Source organism: Lichenostomus cassidix, chromosome 4, assembly GCF_008360975.1.
Source record: "Lichenostomus cassidix isolate B80296 chromosome 4, HeHo_3.0, whole genome shotgun sequence".
NCBI lineage: Eukaryota > Metazoa > Chordata > Aves > Passeriformes > Meliphagidae > Lichenostomus > Lichenostomus cassidix.
In genome coordinates this window covers 71,092,980-71,110,389 of record NC_139484.1, presented here as the reverse complement: position 1 = coordinate 71,110,389, position 17,410 = coordinate 71,092,980, and the positions used below count along the sequence as shown (strand labels likewise).

The window sequence follows — 17,410 nt, the reverse complement described above, 5'->3', positions numbered from 1 at the left end:
GAGGAGTAAAAAAGCAAGCTTTGAAACAGAAATGTTCTATGAATCAAACTATGACTTATGATGATCAGCTTTGCCAAGACAAGCCATGACAAAACTAGGGTTTTGTTTTCATTGCTTTCTTAGAAAGTTTAGTCAATGTTGGGATGAAGAGGGAGAAACATTTTTTTCCCATCTCTTTCTATACCTCAAACAGTTATAAAGAGTAATGGACTCCTGTTGGTTAAGCAATCTGTTAGAAAATAAAGGATTTGATCAAATTAATATTTCTGGAAGCCCTTGGACAATTTTAATGATAAACTAAAAGACTAGGTTTCTCTTGTCCCTGCCACATCCCAGAGCAAATGCCACTGATACTTTGTGAGGCAATCTTCGAACCGGTTTGAACGCTAACAAGTCACCAGAACTACTTTAGCTCACAGCAACCTTTATTTTGGGACTGGCTGGCTTTCATTCAGTTCTTTAGTTGCCCTGAGAATCACCAAAATGAAACTGAAGTGACTAATCTGCTTCCACACCCTTACAGGTTTGTTTCTCAACGGCACAATGAAAAGAACCTGCTTACCACAGCAAACCTGCTTTCTGTAGAAGGTGTGAGCAGTGACCAAGCTGGATCTGTTTCCTACTGTCCCCTTGCATTCAGAAGGTATCTCATCAGGATTTTTAATGAAGTCTTAAATTCAATTTAAGACAGTAGTTGGTAGGTAGTAAGTGCTCTTGCAAAAAACAACATTGAGTAAAGACAAAACATGCTTTGCTACCTCTGTAGCTGACAGGGGGAAAGAACTAGTATAGGTAAAAACCAGATTGAACTGTATATGGTGTTTTATCTTTGTTACAGGCTCATTACATATTTTCCTATATATTTTTTTGATCACTGCTACATACGTATGTGTTGAGGTGACACATGACTGTCTGGGAAATGATCATTATTACAGACTTAATGACACTTTGTGGAGCCTGTGATGCTTTACAGGAGCCTGTAAGAAAAGGCTCAACCATGGTTAACTCCTACTTGGTCCTAGATCTTACAGAGAAATGTAAAACACGTAACACGTGTTTGCAATTTATTTGTAAACTGCTTCACTGGGTGACATGGTGCAATGGTTCTAACTTCACCCTTGCATCATTGTATTTTGAAAGTTCCAAATATCTAAAGTGAAAGGTCTTGCGCTGCTAGAAGCAGAAGAAATAAGCTTTTCCCATCCTTTTTACACCCGAGAAAGTCTGTAGTCTGTTCCCTTGAATCATATTACTTAATTTTGGGCACTGGAAACATATAATTGGCAGGCACTGCACAATATAAAAATGCTGTGAATACACTGCAGTACAGCAGGATTTAAATATGGGAATTTCATTCCACTATCCCACTACCCACACATCACGCTATCCACTGGTGAGTTTGGGAAGTATTTTGGTAATCAGTACATTAAAATTTTAATCTTTATTCCAAATCCCACTGATGAATTGCATGCTGTAAAGCAACAGTATCTGAAATTTAGCTACCTCTAAAGGAGTAAGTCATTCTTTGGGTACAATGTTCATTTTAAATCTTTGTGCATCTCCATTTTACAATGCTACCACTGCATTGAGCTCCCCAAATATGTACACCATATCTTTAAAGAGAACAGTTTTCATCTATGCAAAAGAAGCTTTAATTCCAAAGCAGAACTTAGAAGTATTTTAGTAATATAGGTCACACACCAGCAAGTAGCTTCTAGAAAGGTACGTTGAAAGGGGACAATTTTACTACTGCTTGCACTACTACATCAGAAAACTTCCTTTATAGTTTTGGTCAATTTTTGGGACTATGGAAATGAAAAGCACTACCACTGAACACGATTGTTCCAGATCTACACGGATGTGGAAACAGTCCCAAGAATTAGGATTACCTTCAGTTTCATTACTTCAACAAAACTGATAAGCAGCTATCTTCCAAAACAACCTGGACCTACTTTTAAAACAACATGGAAGTAGTCCCAAAAATTAGAACTATTTCCATGTTGGCTTAAAGGTAGTTCCAGATAGTTTTGGATGATAACTGCTTATCAACCACGTTGAACTAAAGATAATCAGCAGAGCAAAGGCACCAATACAAAAGCATGCATGTTAATAAATGTTTTCTATCATCCTGACTCCTGAAGAACCTTTTGTCAAGGTTGAATTCCTGTAAAATATTTTTCCTTTCCTTCAGCTTGTGGCTCATCAGTCCTATGCTAAGAAGCAAATAAACTCTTGCTGTGTCAGTAGGTCTGTATCTCAGTGGAATGTCACTACATAATGCTAGCTCTTTTCCCTCAGAGCTGATAGTTACCTTCTCCCAAGCATTGTAAATTCTCAGACTAGTTTTTTAGCTGTCTAAACATTTGAGTCCTGCTTGACCTGCCTTTCCCATATCAGAATCACAACTGCATTCATACAGCAGAACTGAAAATATAGGTTTGGTATAACTGCTACAGACTCTGAGCAATATGGCTAAGTAAAACATTGTCTATGTAAGAAAGTTTACAGAAAAGTGGTAGTTATTTTAGGAACAGGAGAAGCACAAGGCATCCTTCCCACAGAGTACAAGTGCTAGAAGAAGCTTTTGACAAGGTCACGCAAAATACACCTAAACAGGGGACTACTTCTCAAATGCACACAAGCCATGCATCTGAATGTGCACAAATGGGAGGAGGGCAGCTTTCTCTGAAGAGCAAGTTCCAGTACTAAACTGATGAACAAATAGTTTTTCTTGGCACATTCTATTTAGGACTTCTAAATATATCCGTGCAATTTATGCAAAGATTATCCTGTTTGAGCATTTGCAGAAACTGCAGTCATATCTCTAAGCTTATATACTGTCACGCATAAAGCAAATACAAGAACCGAACCTATTGAGCGGTGAATACTTTTGCTAGTTTTTAACCACAAACACTAAAAATAGATATTCATAGTTAAGAAGTTTGACAACTGAATTTTGGACACATGCTTTAAGCTATTGATTTGTAGGACTACTTGAAGTAAAAAATTGACTGCTAACATAGGTAATAAAATCTGTAAGTAGTAGTATCTTTAAGATATGATCTTAACATGTCTCTTCGTATTCTAAGGAAATTCAGCACCATGAGATGGAGGCTGAAGACAAAAGTCATAAAGCTTATAGTCATTTCAAGTATGGTCTTACTTGGCTGCAAAAAAGGACTTCGTAACTTTGACCTTGATGAATTAACTGAGTTTGTAAATAGGTAAATTAAAGAAACCTTTGAAAAATTGCTTCCCAAACTAAAATGTTAACAAGTTCCACTTTTTCACCTTAAACCCGACCTCTGAATAAAAATGTGCTTTAAGACTAGAAAGTGACAGCTGATTTAGTAATAAAGTATCCACACTTCAAAAAGTACCTGAACATAGTATTGAGTGTTAATGTTAGCAGTAATAACCTAATAATTCCTACATACATATTCTAAAATACCTCTGCTAACATCTAAACTTCAAGTCATTCTCATTTTAGTGAGGACATACTATAATCATAAGCCCCTTGCTGAAACCATAACTAGTGTAAATGAGAAACTTAATATGAAAACCTATTGAAACTACAATTTCAGTTCTATAAAAATGCAAGGAGGAAGGCTTAAAGTAGACACACAAAATTGCTTGGTTACTTTTCACAGTGTCATTAGTGGTAAAGATGAACTAAAGATGTCTGGTAGACATCTGTGAACGGTCAACCTGACAACCAAGTGTTTAAAGTTAAAATGACATAATCAGCTCTGTAAGCTAACTAAAATGAGCCTAAAAAAGCACCAAGAACAGGTCCTGTGGCAAAGACACACCTACTTCCCAGCTACATAAGCATTTAAAAATGAACAAAAAAATCCCAGTACTGGAGTACTTCAGCTCAAGAATATGTATTTATAACCTGGAAACAACCAGAAACCCTATGGAGATCAGTTATGTCTTGGCAATTTTACAAGGCAAATCTAGAAAATTTGTATATTAATACTTTCAATGAAATAACTAAAGGGACATTTAGGCATTTCAAGGGGAAGTTGTTATTCAAGTTTTGGGCTCCTCACACTCCTGCCCCACCCCTCTAGATCTTCTGTATAGATTTAGAAACATCTATACAGTCTTGAGTGCAAATACAATTTTGGATGGATCTTAGGTGAGAACACATTCATTTTAACTCAGAGAACAAGGTAGGATAAGCTACTCAGCATACACATCATTGCTACACTATCATGGCTGTTAAATATTTTGTTGAATTTTCCTAAATCTGATTTTTTATTGCATTAATAGAATGAGCTATATAACTGAAAAAAATTTAAATAACAGGAGAAAATTCTTAGGTCTATGAAGTCGTAAAAACATTTGTATGGTAAGCCCCAAAAACTTCCCTCTAATTGATTCTTTTGAAAGGTTAATCTGTGCAGCTTCTAATACTATTTACTCAAAGGTTGTGATACTGAAGTTAAAAGCATGGCTGTAGACTGCTTTACCCAATTAGAGATATCCCCAGTATGGTACTCAAACACAAATATCTGGGTTTGTGTGTTATTTTTATCAGTCCAGGGCAATCAATCTATTGCATTAAAAACCCTGAAACTGGGCTGTTCCAGCACAGCCTCAGTAAAAACAAACTTATAGAGGCTTATAGATCAGCGTTTGGACAATTATATTACTCTGAAGACTAAGAAAACTTTGCAGCTAGATAATCTCAATGCCTTCAAGTTTAACATCAGCTGCCAAACACTCTGCACTTCTGAAAAACTGGGCCACACATTTAAGAGTCTAAACATGGCATTAACAATCCAACTTTAGCAACTTGCTCTTCACCTAATATTCACTGTATCACCTAGATTAGCCATTTAAACTGTTAAGGTGTATTAAATTGTACTAAAACCACCATATTGAAAACTTGCAATTCTCTAAACGGAAGAGATTGTATGACAGAAGAACATGAGAGCAGCTTAAATTAAATAGCCAAAACACTGTATGTTGTGACATACAATCTTAAATCTTATTTTGTTTTTCAAGGGAATTGCTCTCTCTGAAAACTTGAGCAAATTTCTAAAAGAAATACAAAAGGAAAACTCTGCATTTCTGCAAGATGCTACCTTACCACACCAATCCCCAGCTGGAGAGCTATGATTAAATACAGAAGAAGAATGCTCAGCTTTTAGGACCACGAACATTTCACAGAATTTATTTGAAAAAACAGCAAGGACAAATCAAGGTGAAAACCACTCAGACACACAGCGTATTTTCTTAATTCAAAAGTGACACAGAAATTAAAGTCATGTTCATAGAACGCAGTGTTTTTACTAGAATGAAAATAGTTGAACACTAACATGTAGTACTAAACTTTTTAACATGTTTTAATAAGTTTATTTGCAAGACGGTAAAAAAACTAAGCTTGCAGTCAAAATAGGGCTAGCAGATACAGCAATTCTTAAAAAAATAGAAATAGATAATTATTTTCCTTATACAAGGAATGTAAATCAATAAAATGGATATATGAAACACTGATCTCTGTCCTTGCATTGTGTCCACAGAAACACCTGTAGCATGGTTTTGTGGGAAAAACACCAGTATCAGGGTTTAGAAATATGTTTTCCGCTTTTTACCCTATAATCAGGGTTTTTTGTACTTTAGGTTAGGGAATAAAAGAATATTCTTATTATCTGACTTCCTGAAAGGCAATGTAAGTGCCTAAAGTGGAATATCCCAGGGGCTGTGTAAGGTCAGTGGTGCCAGGTATGTTCTTCTAGAGAATTAGATTATCTAAATAAGGAACCTAGATTCGCTCCAAGGAGAGAGAAATAGGCCCCTCAATTAAATACTTAAGTTGTACAGTGTCAATACTTGACAAGATTTCTAACTGTTCCTTTAATGATTCAAGTGGAAGGCAACAACCCTTCCCTATATGAAGTACCAGTAATTGTTGAAGTGGTATGGCTGAACTTAGACAAAATTATGTCTACAAGTTTGATGTCTATGAAAGAACTTTATTTGACGAAGCTTGTATTATCTTAAAATCCTGAGAAAGGCAAAAAAGATTCTCTCAGTGAGTCACATAAGAAAGACTTGACTACAGACTTACTTTGCTCACATTTAAATCAGTGCTGCCATGATGTTTAAACCAAACTTAAAAACCAAACTGTTGAACATTTAAAAAGTCCTGAGGTGTCTTTCATAACTTCTGTAAGCAAAAGCAGCTTTGCAGCAACTAATGTGGCCACTGTGAATTCAACTTCCCATGTGATATGTTTCAGTTTTAACCAGGAAGTAAAGAAAATCTGCTTTCATCCCTACAAGCAGTACACATAATAGTTTACTCAGTTATCAGTAATGACATTCTTTGTCACTGGTATGTTAGTTTAATGTCAAGAAATATTTTTTTCATCAGAATTGATGCCAGTTCTATTCTGGGGACTACCCATCAATGCAAACATCAAAGAATAAAGAAGTCTGATGGAAGGGCAAAGCCTCAAATTTGCACTCAATTCCTCTTGAGTGGTTTATCTTGTTTGCATGAGGTACATGATTTTCAGAAAATGTATGAGTAGCTCACATACTGAATGCTATCTGGACTTAGCAAAAATACACAGCATTTTTTAAAATGATAGCTGAACTTTAAAGATCTACACAAATTTAGTCCCTGAGAGCACTAGCTTTTCTAAGCTGTTTTTAATTGCTAAGGTTGAGCTAGCTAAGGTTTGGAGGAGGAGTGCTTTGTCCCCTACCCTCCAATATTATTACTGGAGTTAGCCCAAAGGAAAAACTATTCTGCAAAACTGTGAATGATGAAGTATGTATCCAACATGCATGCTGAGATGCGTTTGCTCTATGGAAGCTTGGAAGTGATAGATACCTTCTACACAAACAGATATGCTTTTGTGCTAGGCTTTCCAAACAGCAAAAAAATTTAATTAGTACTATTTTTTAGTATTTTCTGATATTGCTACTGTATCTTTAAGAATCCTCAATCTAAATACCACAGCCTTTTATGGAAAGAGACAAGCACAGTACAAATCGGCAAGATGGGTGTTTGACAGCATTGCAATTGCCAACAAGTCTGATGAAAAGAAGCACGAGCTCCAAGCTCTATTTAACTTTTTCATTTCAACTTCCAAAATGCAACAGTCATCACAAGGAATTAATCATGTAACAATAGTGTACGAACCAAAAAATAAGAACACGATTTTAGCAAAGTAATTTATGGAAATATCTAGTGTTTCCACGATAGCAGTAGATAACACTGCAACCCTTCAAAGAGGTTTATTTTTACTGTGTTCTGCAACTATGACTTTATAAATGTCAGGGAGATTTAAGCATAGACAGATCAACAGCACAAATATAGCCAAACAGGCCTATTTAATTGGTGGGTCTGGTACTCATATGTATGACCAACAATTAAGCATGCCCAACTTCTCACTTTGACATTATCCCTTAAAAGAAATCCCCCAACCCCTAAACAGAAACATTAAAGCATTTTAAAGTTAAATTGCAAGGATTTCTTTCCTACCCTATTACATAGAAATTATTTAGACGATAGCCTGAATGCACAAGACACTAGTTTAAACATAAAATGAGTTCATCTATATTAGACAACCACTGTAGAAGCTTCTGAAATTTCAAAGTATTGGTCATATGGACTTGTAAGGCATATTGGATGAGCAAATACATTCACAACTTGCGCTTAGCTGCATGTGAATTCCAGTGTACGTCACAGCAGTTTCAGTGCATGATGGCATTAATATTTTTAAATCTGCTCCTTAGGCTAACATCTTTTGTTTACTTTCTACTATTCTTGCACCCCTCCACTGCAAATTATTACCTATCTGTAATCTGTTTTCCTTAACAAAACATAATTCCTGAATTATACCAGATGTTTTTCCCTCATCTTTCTACCCACACACAAGATCATTCAACTGTGATATTCCAGCTAGAAAGGTGACTTAATGGAACCTGTCCTCACAATATGGGCAATAAGTTTTAGGTACAAATGTACACACTTGGCATGACTTCGACATGTCCCAAAGACACGTTAGCTTCAAAAACACTGCAAGTATCAGAGCTCACCTGGACAGTGTCAGGATGTGGCCTCCTGTGCCAAATTTACCAGAAAAATGGTAAGAAAACAGAACTCTAGTGGGAAATCTGGTCTCAAGGAGCACCCTTTTGCCACTACTTCAGCTACGCAAGCATTAGATTGCTATTTATGCAAACAGAGCTCAAATGTGGTCACAATTATGACAAATGAAAGGCCTCTGCTAACAAGGCGTGACTAAATTAATATGGGTAACGCAACATTTTACCAAGAGGTTACTCAGGCTGAAGTTAAGTGACTTACTTAAAGTCACGTAAAATGTCAGTGGCAAAATTCAGGAGGTGAATCCAAATCTTTAGTTCTAAGACACATCCTTCTGTTTAACACTTCTAAATCACAGGGCTTCCAGACAAAACAAAACATAAAAGGTGCTAAAATGTGGAGGCAAAAGATCTCACTAACACACAAACGTCAGCCTGGAATACCAGTAAAAGACAAACATGACAAAGACGCAAAAGCCATCTACTAAAGTAAGAAGATCTATGTACAAGGACAAGCAAACAAAAAAACCCCCTAAACCTGAGGTTTAAAGGGATTTATAAGAATATAAGCATTATAAGCATTACCATAGGCAGAAAATACTTGCTGGATTAAACACACTATGTTTTATTGCTTCATCAGTGCCTACAGTTTGTATCTTTCTTGACAATCAATACTATTTAACTGTGAGAATCATATATTGCTGAATACACTGAACACGTGCGGATTATTTGCAATTTAAGACTAAAAATACAGAAACGCAATTTTCAAACCAAGTATGAGGGCCGCAACCACTGTTTAATTCTCACTTTAAATGAATGAAGTAAAAATGCTATGCAAGACTATGAACACACCAGGTACATACCATCCTTACCTGCAAAGGAAGGAGAGTATTACTGTTGGTGTCAGTTCGGAAAACATTATCTTCAATCCACGATTTTGGTGTCAGTGATGGAGTAGAGCGAGTAAATTTAGGAGGAGCTATGACATTACCAGAAAAGGGCTTCTTCAAAGGAGATATCTGGTTCATAGTTCCTGGAATTCCCATGTTTCCAGTTCTACGATGGTCTCTGCCATGCATTCCTCCCCAGGATATATTTCCTGTGCTCCAGCCGCTGCTCTGATTGCTCCAGGGTGACTGCTTCAGAAGAGGCTAAAAAAGAAACATTAATTCATATTATTTTGAAAACACCTGAAATATTTTTCTACTTTAAAAAATGTACAAGAAACCAAATCCCAGAAAATCCAACCACCAAGTAAGCAACACACAGAGATTTCTATAAACCACTCTCTTCTGATAACATGTAAATTAGTTACTGAGGTAAGGAGCAAAACACAGCTTCATTAAAAAAGAAAAAAGTCATTCCTACTCCCCCATATGTCTTCCAAATAAACACCACAGTACTTGTGCAGGCAATTTTGATTATCATTTTAGTAACTGGTAGCATTCTTTAAAGCTTTGCAAAAGAAACATTCCAGGGTGTAAAATCATGTTACAAAAAACCCTGAGACCAGTTTATCATATGTTAGTTGGTATTGTATGGCAAGAACTCTGCATCAATAACAGAAGAATTTTAAGGAGATCTATTTAAAAAATTATTTTTCTAATAATATCTACATTTATACTTATAATTACTTGTACTCAGTAAGTAGTAGTATTTTGCTACAGGGAGGAGAAATTTAAAAATTAAAATTCAAATGGCAGATTTTATTCCCCCCCCACCAGTATTTTGAATATCATTGTCTCAGTATTACCATATAAGAGCAAAAAGAGCACTGACTACTGTACAGAGAATCTGTTTGAAGGAGCTATCTTAACATTTCCACATTAAAATGCATTATTCTGAAGCCACTGCTCAAGTATTTCTGGAGTAATGAATGGAGTAATTTCTGGAGTAATGAATCTGTGGGATTCTGCATAGAGTAGTCTAGAATTTTTTTGAGGATTTTTTCCTATCTAGATACGGTGTATCTTACACCTACCTAAACACACTTATATCTAACAAGTGCACTATATTCTCTAATATGAAAATGGAAGTAGTTTTTAGAAGGAAGGTTTTTGAAAGATTTAAGTTTTTATTCCTAAGCCACAACTTCTGCTAAAAAGTGACCTATAGTGGTTGTCATATTACCAAGAGGTGGACCCACTGAGCATGGCTGACAATGAAGAACTGTATATATCTTTAGTAGTCTCAAATCTGACTGTTCTTGGAAACGCTTTTTCTCAAACATAGAAATAGAGTGGGGGTGTGTGTGATGATTCTAAATTCAGTTCTGTGAAGTGAAAACACAGAACTCTTATCTCTAAGCTTAGCTGCAAGGAACCCTCAACCTGCAATTCTAATAACTTAAAAATTTAAAGCATGCCAATATGTTATGTATCAGGTAAAACAGAACATTCTGAAGACAGAAAGCTAAAATTGTAACAACAACACCCCCACCACCCTCACCCCCAGAAAACAAACCAAAAAACCACTAAAGCCATTCTTGGTCAAGTAATCAGGAAAACATCCTATTCCATATAATTATACATAATTGTGTTGTAAAACTTGAATACTAGCGTTGGAATTTTGGGAGAGGCAGGCACTCTATTGTGAAACAAACCTTAAGAGATAATGCCAAATGTTAACAAGCCTCTAATATTGCTAGCTATGCTGTCATGGCACTGTTTAAGTATACCTACAACTTGTAAGTGAGAAAAAAATTCCTGTACACCTCACTGCTGGAGAATTGCTTTGGAATTTGTTTGAAGAAGGTTATTATAGATCTTAAGGACAGCTAGCTCCGAATCATAACACATTGAAATCAGTTCTTGAACAGGCACACAATCTGAGATTCCACTTCTGCTACATCTGAATCTCCACCGATTAAATCTGACAGAATTTAATACTAAAATGAAAAAAAATTAAGATGAGGCCTATATAACTTCAGCCTTTCACAACTGAGCGAATTATCGGAGCAAAACGAGCTTGTAATGCAACAGCTGGTAATATTAACACGGATTTGCTTCTCATTGATTTCTTATAATATTTTGTTCCAGGAAGAAACGTAAACTTCCATTTTAACACGGAATCATTACACCCCTCTATTAAAATCGGTCGCAGAACTACAGTAACTTGAAACGTTGCGCTGTCCTCGGATACACATTCAAGCAATGTTAGTCAAAACCCCTGAAAAGGCAGCACGGTGTCAACTTTCGCATGTGAACCTCCTGTCGGTGACCCGTGTCCGAGGGCCGGTCCGAGGCCGGGCAAGGGGCTGCCCGGGGGGGCGGCGCCGGCCGGAGCTGTCAGGCTCATTGTTCCGGGGACACCGCGCCCGCCGCGGGCGGCTAGGGGCCAACCGGGGCGTTTTCACGGCCAAACTCCCCGAAACCAACGGGAGCGTCTGCTCTTTTTTTAAGAGCAAACCCTGTTTTGTCCCGAAAAAATCCCCGGCGTTCCTCTGTATGCGACGGAGCACCGAGGAGGGCCGGAAGAGCCACCCGGGCACCTGCCACCCGGAACGGGCGGGGAAAGCGGCCGGGCGCGGGGCGGCCGCTGTCCGCAGACCCCTCCAGCCCGACCCCTCGGGCGCCCGGCGCCGCACCGGGCGGGGGGCGCAGGTGCCCTCCCTCCCTCCCTCCCGCCGGCCGGCCCCGCCCTGCCGCCGCCGCGGTCCCGCCGGGCTGTCACCGCCGCGCAGCCTCGCCCGGCGCCGGCGAGAGCGAAGCCGCCGGGCTCCCGCGGCCGGCCAAGCGAGGGCAGCGGAGTCCCAGTCCCTTCCCCGCGTCCCTCTTCCCCTCCCCGGGGCTCCCCGCCGCGGCCGCCGCCCGGTACCTGGTGGTGGTTGTAGGAGTTTCTCTGCTGCAGGAAGGCGGCGGCGGCGGCCGCCGCCTGGTGTTGGTGCTGGAGCTGGGGGCTCACAGGGGATCTCCGGTTCTGCTGTTGCTGCTGCTGCTGCTGAGGTAAATTCATCTGCGGCGGCGGCGGGGGGGCGGCGGCCGAGAAGGGGCTGCTGAAGGGCCCGGCGCAGAGGTTGTGAGGAGACACCGGCGAGAAGCTCTGGAAGAAAGCGGGGTTGATCGATGACGGGATCCCCGGATAAAAGCTGGTCTCGGACTCCGGGCTCGGGGGCGGCATCGCGCTGATCTGCCCGCCGCCGCCACCGCCGCTGGAGACCGGAGGCTGCTGCGTCTGCTGCGGAGGCGGCGACGAGGTCTGCACCGACCAGGGGGTGCCGAAGCCGGGCAGCGGCGGAGGAGGAGGGGAAGCCGCCGAGGAGGAGCCGCCCCCGCTCTGGTGATGGGGGCTGGGGATCTCCGGGCTCTGCAGGCTGCTGAAGCCAGAGCCGAGCCCACCGGGCAGGAGGTTCCCGGGGCTGCCCAGTAAGTGGCTGTTCGGGGGGGACTCCATGGGGGGCAGCTTGGCTCTCGCCTGCAGATGAGGAGACGGAGGCGGATTCACGCAGGAGGCGGCGGCCACCCCCACATTGGGGTCCGCGGACGCCGATCCCCCCGGGCGGGAAGGGGCGAGCCGCTCCGAACCCCCCCTGTCCGCGCTGCCCTGGTGCTCGGCGGGGCCGACGGGCCGGTGGTGCGGGTGATCCCCCGTCCGCGGCGGCTCCTGGGGGTGAGCGCTGAGGAGCTGGAGGTGCTGGTGTTGCCTGTGCTCCTGCTGCTGGTACTTGTCAGTGGGGTGGCTGAACTGCTGCTGCTGCTGCTGCTGAGGGGGGTGGTGATGATAGTCTGGGGGGTGGTGGTTATTCAGGGGGTGGCTGCTGCCGAGCTGGGCTGGGCTGCTGAGCTGCTGCTTAAACTCTTTCCTCTTCTGGCTCAGCTGAGGAGGCGGCGGCTGTGGCTGCTGCGCTTGCTGCTTGTTTAAATCCTGGTGGGGGCTGAGACAGGGTTTAAAGTCAGAGGAGGGGTGGCCGAGAGGGGGGTGTCCCGACGCGGGGCTGCTGCCCAGCCTCTCGCTGCCTGGCTGCTGCTGCTGTGTCACCCCCAGGAGCAGCTCATCCTGCATGTTTTGATGATGCGCAGCAGCGGCCGCTGAGGGGAAACAGGGAGGGCAGCGGCGACCCGGCGGACGCGCTGCCGGACGAGCCGGCTACAGCGGGCGGCAAGGGGCAGGACGAGAAGGAATGAGGAGAGGCGGCTGCGGCCGCTCCGGGGAGGGGAAGGACCCGGCGGTGGGCAGGGGCTGGGGTGGCCGAATGCGGGAGCTCCCCTGACACCGGCTCGGCGCAGAGGTGATCCCCCACCCCGGCACACTAAAGAGACAAAGATCATTAATAATCTTTGTGGCGAAGTGTTGGGGGGCGGGGGGGGGGAGTTTAAACACCCGCCTATCGCAAACCCCTATGTAAGTCCCAAAATAGCTAATTTATAGAATAAAGCTCTCTTCTTTGCCATCAGCGCCACTGTATTCTTTAAAAACCCGTAGCTTTTTGATAACAAGCCCAGTTCTATCGTTGATTTCTTTTTCCTTTTCGTTTACTGGGACCCCCGGTAGGGCGGCCCTTCCAGCCTGCAGTCGCACCCACAGGGATCCACTAGATCAGGAATCCGCCCAGACAGGTCACTGCCCCCGGACAGCAACTCCTCCGTCCGACCCCCCAGCCGCCACACCGCAACGCAGGGGGAGAGCGGGGCATTCCCGGGCCTGGCAGTGGCGGGGAGGGAAGGAGGGAAGGCGGGGAGGCCGCCGGTACCTCCACAGGGCAGGCGACCCGGTCTCCTCAGCGAGGCTGCTGCCGCCCCCCGGCCGCCGCCGCCCCCGCCCCGCTGCCGGCTCGGAGCCGCCGCGGCGCCCTTAAGAGCGCCGGAACATCCGTCACAGTGGCGTCACAGGCGCCGCCCCAGCCCCGGCCGTGCCTGCTAATAAGCATGTGGGCCTGCCCCTTCATGGATAATGCATTGGGCCGGGAGCCCGGCCCCCTGGCGCCGACCAGCCGGGTGGGCGCTACCACTTCAGTCAGGGGGAGGCGGCAGCGCTGTGAGCCCCGTGGGTGCGGAAGGCACTCATTGGGCTTCGACGACCTTTCTACAGTCAAGCGAGAAACACCTGAAATAAAGCGATTTTATTTCGTTTTGCGGCACCGGGTGCGATCGGCTGTTATCCCAACAGAGTGGGCGGGGGCAGCCGGGACGCTGGTTCCTCCTGCCGCCTGCGGTCCCGTCAGGCGCTCACTCGGGACGGGGGGGGGGAATCGCCCCGCCCCTTCGCCGCTTGCGCCGCTCATTTGCATTGACGCACGGCCGCGCGCCACGGGCGGGCGGGGCGGGGCGGGGCCGGGGGTGGAGCGCGAGCGCGGCGGCACGAGACGGGCCGGGTGTCAAGGCCCCGCCCCGCCCCAGGCCCCGCCCCCCCGCGCGCCCAGGCGGGGCTCGCCGTGTGTCCCGGTCCGTGTGGGGTCGGGGTGCGGGGCTGTGCGTGTCCTCTGGGGTCAGGGTGCGGGGCTGTCCGTGTCCTCTGGGGTCAGGGTGCGGGGCTGTCCGTGTCCTCTGGGGTCAGGGTGATCCCTGTCCTTGTCCTCTGGGGTCAGGGTGATCCCTGTCCTCTGGGGTCAGGGTGCGGGGCTGTCAGTGTCCTCTGGGGTCAGGGTGATCCCTGTCCTTGTCCTCTGGGGTCAGGGTGATCCCTGTCCTCTGGGGTCAGGGTGCGGGGCTGTCCGTGTCCTCTGGGATCGGGGTGCGGGGCTGTCCGTGTCCTCTGGGGTCAGGGTGATCCCTGTCCTGTGGGATCCGGGTGCGGGACTGTCCCTGTGCTGTGGGGCTCTGCAGCCTGCCGCGGCTCCCGCGGGAACCTGGGCCCCTCACCCCTTCCTCCCCACCCACCTGGGGCCTGCCAGCAAACCCTGTTTGTTGGGCACCTCAGAGACCCACGGGAGCTCGGGTGGAGCCCGTGCTGGGGTGTGGTGGCACGGGCTGGTGCTTTCTGAGGTATTCCAGTATCAAAGGTGGGGTTTAACCCTTTCTGTATAGTGGAAATGCAGTTCTTGGCACCTGTTCAACACAAACAAATAAATAGTTTGGCACGTACAGATGTAACTGGTGTAGATCTATATGTCCCTGAAAAGCTTAAGGCAAGCAGTCTCTTTGTGCTGTGGGAAGGCTGTAGCTTAGCAGTGAAAGAATTCATGCATGGCTGTTGAATGTGCGAGTACATGGGGAAAGTGTAATTGTGTGCTTGACCTGTTGAACTTCTCTCTAGGCATCGCTCCATGGTCGCTGTCAGCAACTGGATGGCTGCGTTCCACCTGCCCCACGGACCTTTGGTCTGATCCAGTGTAACAATTCTTAAGTCTGTACATGTTTTCTATAGTAATATAAAACGTAGAGCAGAAAAAAATTGTTTCAGCATTACCAGTCATCTCTGTTGTGGTTGTGAACTTGTGTGGGTATGTATAGGGACATGCATGCCACCTTGTAGGGTTAACATAAAAATGCATTTGCAGCACAGAAGAATAATTGATGCATGTTTATCTTTGCTGTATTATGGCTTAGCACTTCAAAATTATTCATTATATTGGCATTTGTTTCAAGAACTCTGCAGCCATGTGTCTTACAAGAGCTAAGAAATCCAGAGTGCAGACCAAGGCCTTGCAGATGATCACATGCTGAGTAAATGTTGCAGGCCGAGTACTGGTTCCTCTCTGATGAGGGAATTGCTTCACAGCACACTCCTCATAAACATTAGTTTTGTGAGCTGTAGAACTGGTAGCATCTGGCTTCCCTTTGTGTTCCTGTCATACATCTGACGTTGAGCTGTGTGCAAGCCTGAACAGAAGCTGTCCTCTACCTGGGGCATTCTCAGGCAATGTCTAGCAAGGGTGGAAGCAGTGCTGCACTGCGCTCTCCTATGACCAGCTGCGTATTTCTGCAAAGTGTGTAGGAACTCATTCAGTTGAGGGGTTTTTTTGTAAGCAGTAAGCTTCTTGTCCCTCACATTTAAATGAAGCCCAAATTCTAGCAATTCTTCCTTCAAAACAGCTGTCTTGGCATACGTGAATACTTTATAAATTGGCTGAAAAACAAGAGTGTCCTTCATGACAGCTTATCTCTGGCATGGTAGCCACTCACCCCGATCGTGTGTGTTTGTTAAAACAGCTTTCACGGAGTGAAATTCCTCTGTTTTTAGCTGTGTAAAAAGTAAGTGTCCACTCTGCATTAGCTGCCTAATGTTCTACAAACACAAGACAGGTGCTACCAAAGGATGATTCATCCTACCCTTGTAGGTAGGTGTAGAGAGAGAAACCTGATCTCTCTCTCTGCTGATTATGGGGAAAGGTTCTGGCTATCTTGCTGAAGAATCCAGCAGGTCTTTGGTACTCCCTTCTCTTGTGGCACATGCTGCTTGACTTCGATACAAGCAAGAACAGCTGTACTGAGTCAAACCAAGCATCCTGCAGATACAAGACCCACCTCTGTGTGCTGAGGCCACAAGTTCTGGCTTCTCCTCCATCAAATCAAGTCTCTTAACTGGCACCTTGGTGCCATCAAGAAGTGCTGAGGCCTGTCCTTGGCAGTTTTTTCTCTCTCCAGTCTCCAGTTTCTTGGGTTTTTACCATTTGGCCTTCACACCCTCTTGCATTAGTGTTTTTCTCTCCGTTGTGATCCCTTGATTCTTTCCCGCTTTCTTTTATCTTAGCTGTCGCTTTCTGGGAAAGGCTTGAGAGCTTTTTTGGGTTAGGCTAGTTGGAAGGTGCTAGTGTCTGAAAATAAATGCCTAAACAAATGTGTAAGAACAAGCTAAGCATGTATTATTCCTCCTTCAGGTACTTCACCTATTTACAACACAGGAACTTCCTAAATTTGCCTTTCCAGACCTTAGGGTCTGAGATGCTTGGACTCCATGTTCCCGGATTGTTACAGAAAAGAGACTGCCTGAAGAGGAGAGCATGCTGGCAGAGCCATGCCTCATCTGAGTGCCTTGAAGAAGCTAGAGAGTCATGGAGCTGGGATGAGTTCCTTAGACTAGGCAACAAACATTACAAATGCCAAGCCATATGCAACATCACTATACAGAATATGTAAACTGAAAAAAACAGATGTTGCAAAACAAGGTGTCAGTACAGTAGAACCAAATATACATAAGTTATTTTTTTGCAGCTATTAATCAACCTGCTTCTATGTATTCATTCCAACAAATGTGCCAGACATTTACTTCACCTGGGAGGCCTGTGGTAGAGCTGACAGGGGCTGACAGCTCTCCTGGCTTTGTTGGTGCCTGAAAGACAACTATTATCTTATTTGTCTGGTGTTCTACATCACCCAGTGGGTGCTAAATTTTGTGTGGCAAATTTAACCAGCAGTGCTGTGGAATAAGGACAAATCACATTAAACTATACAGGATAGCT

General features: G+C 44.3%; 1 protein-coding gene and 1 long non-coding RNA gene across 4 annotated transcripts in view; one reads left to right on the top strand and one right to left on the bottom strand.

Moving 5' to 3' along the window:
- The window catches only part of CPEB2 (cytoplasmic polyadenylation element binding protein 2), a 54,022-nt gene extending 40,066 nt beyond the window's left edge, over positions 1–13,956 (bottom strand). The window contains exons 1-2 of one of the 3 annotated variants that reach the window (XM_085059840.1): positions 11,890–13,956; positions 8,946–9,224 (exon numbers count right to left, since the gene is read on the bottom strand). In XM_085059840.1, the coding sequence (XP_084915966.1) occupies positions 8,946–9,224; positions 11,890–13,074 (1,464 nt within the window). In that variant the 5' untranslated portion in view covers positions 13,075–13,956. The remainder of the gene's footprint in view (positions 1–8,945; positions 9,225–11,889) is intronic. The other 2 variants (XM_085059838.1, XM_085059839.1) reach the window with 2 other exon arrangements.
- Positions 13,957–14,667: 711 nt separating this feature from the next.
- LOC146438819 (uncharacterized) lies at positions 14,668–17,123 on the top strand. The gene is made up of 3 exons (XR_014851940.1): positions 14,668–14,774; positions 15,265–15,354; positions 16,829–17,123. It is a non-coding gene; the product is annotated as an uncharacterized LOC146438819 (long non-coding RNA).
- Positions 17,124–17,410: the final 287 nt, after the last annotated feature.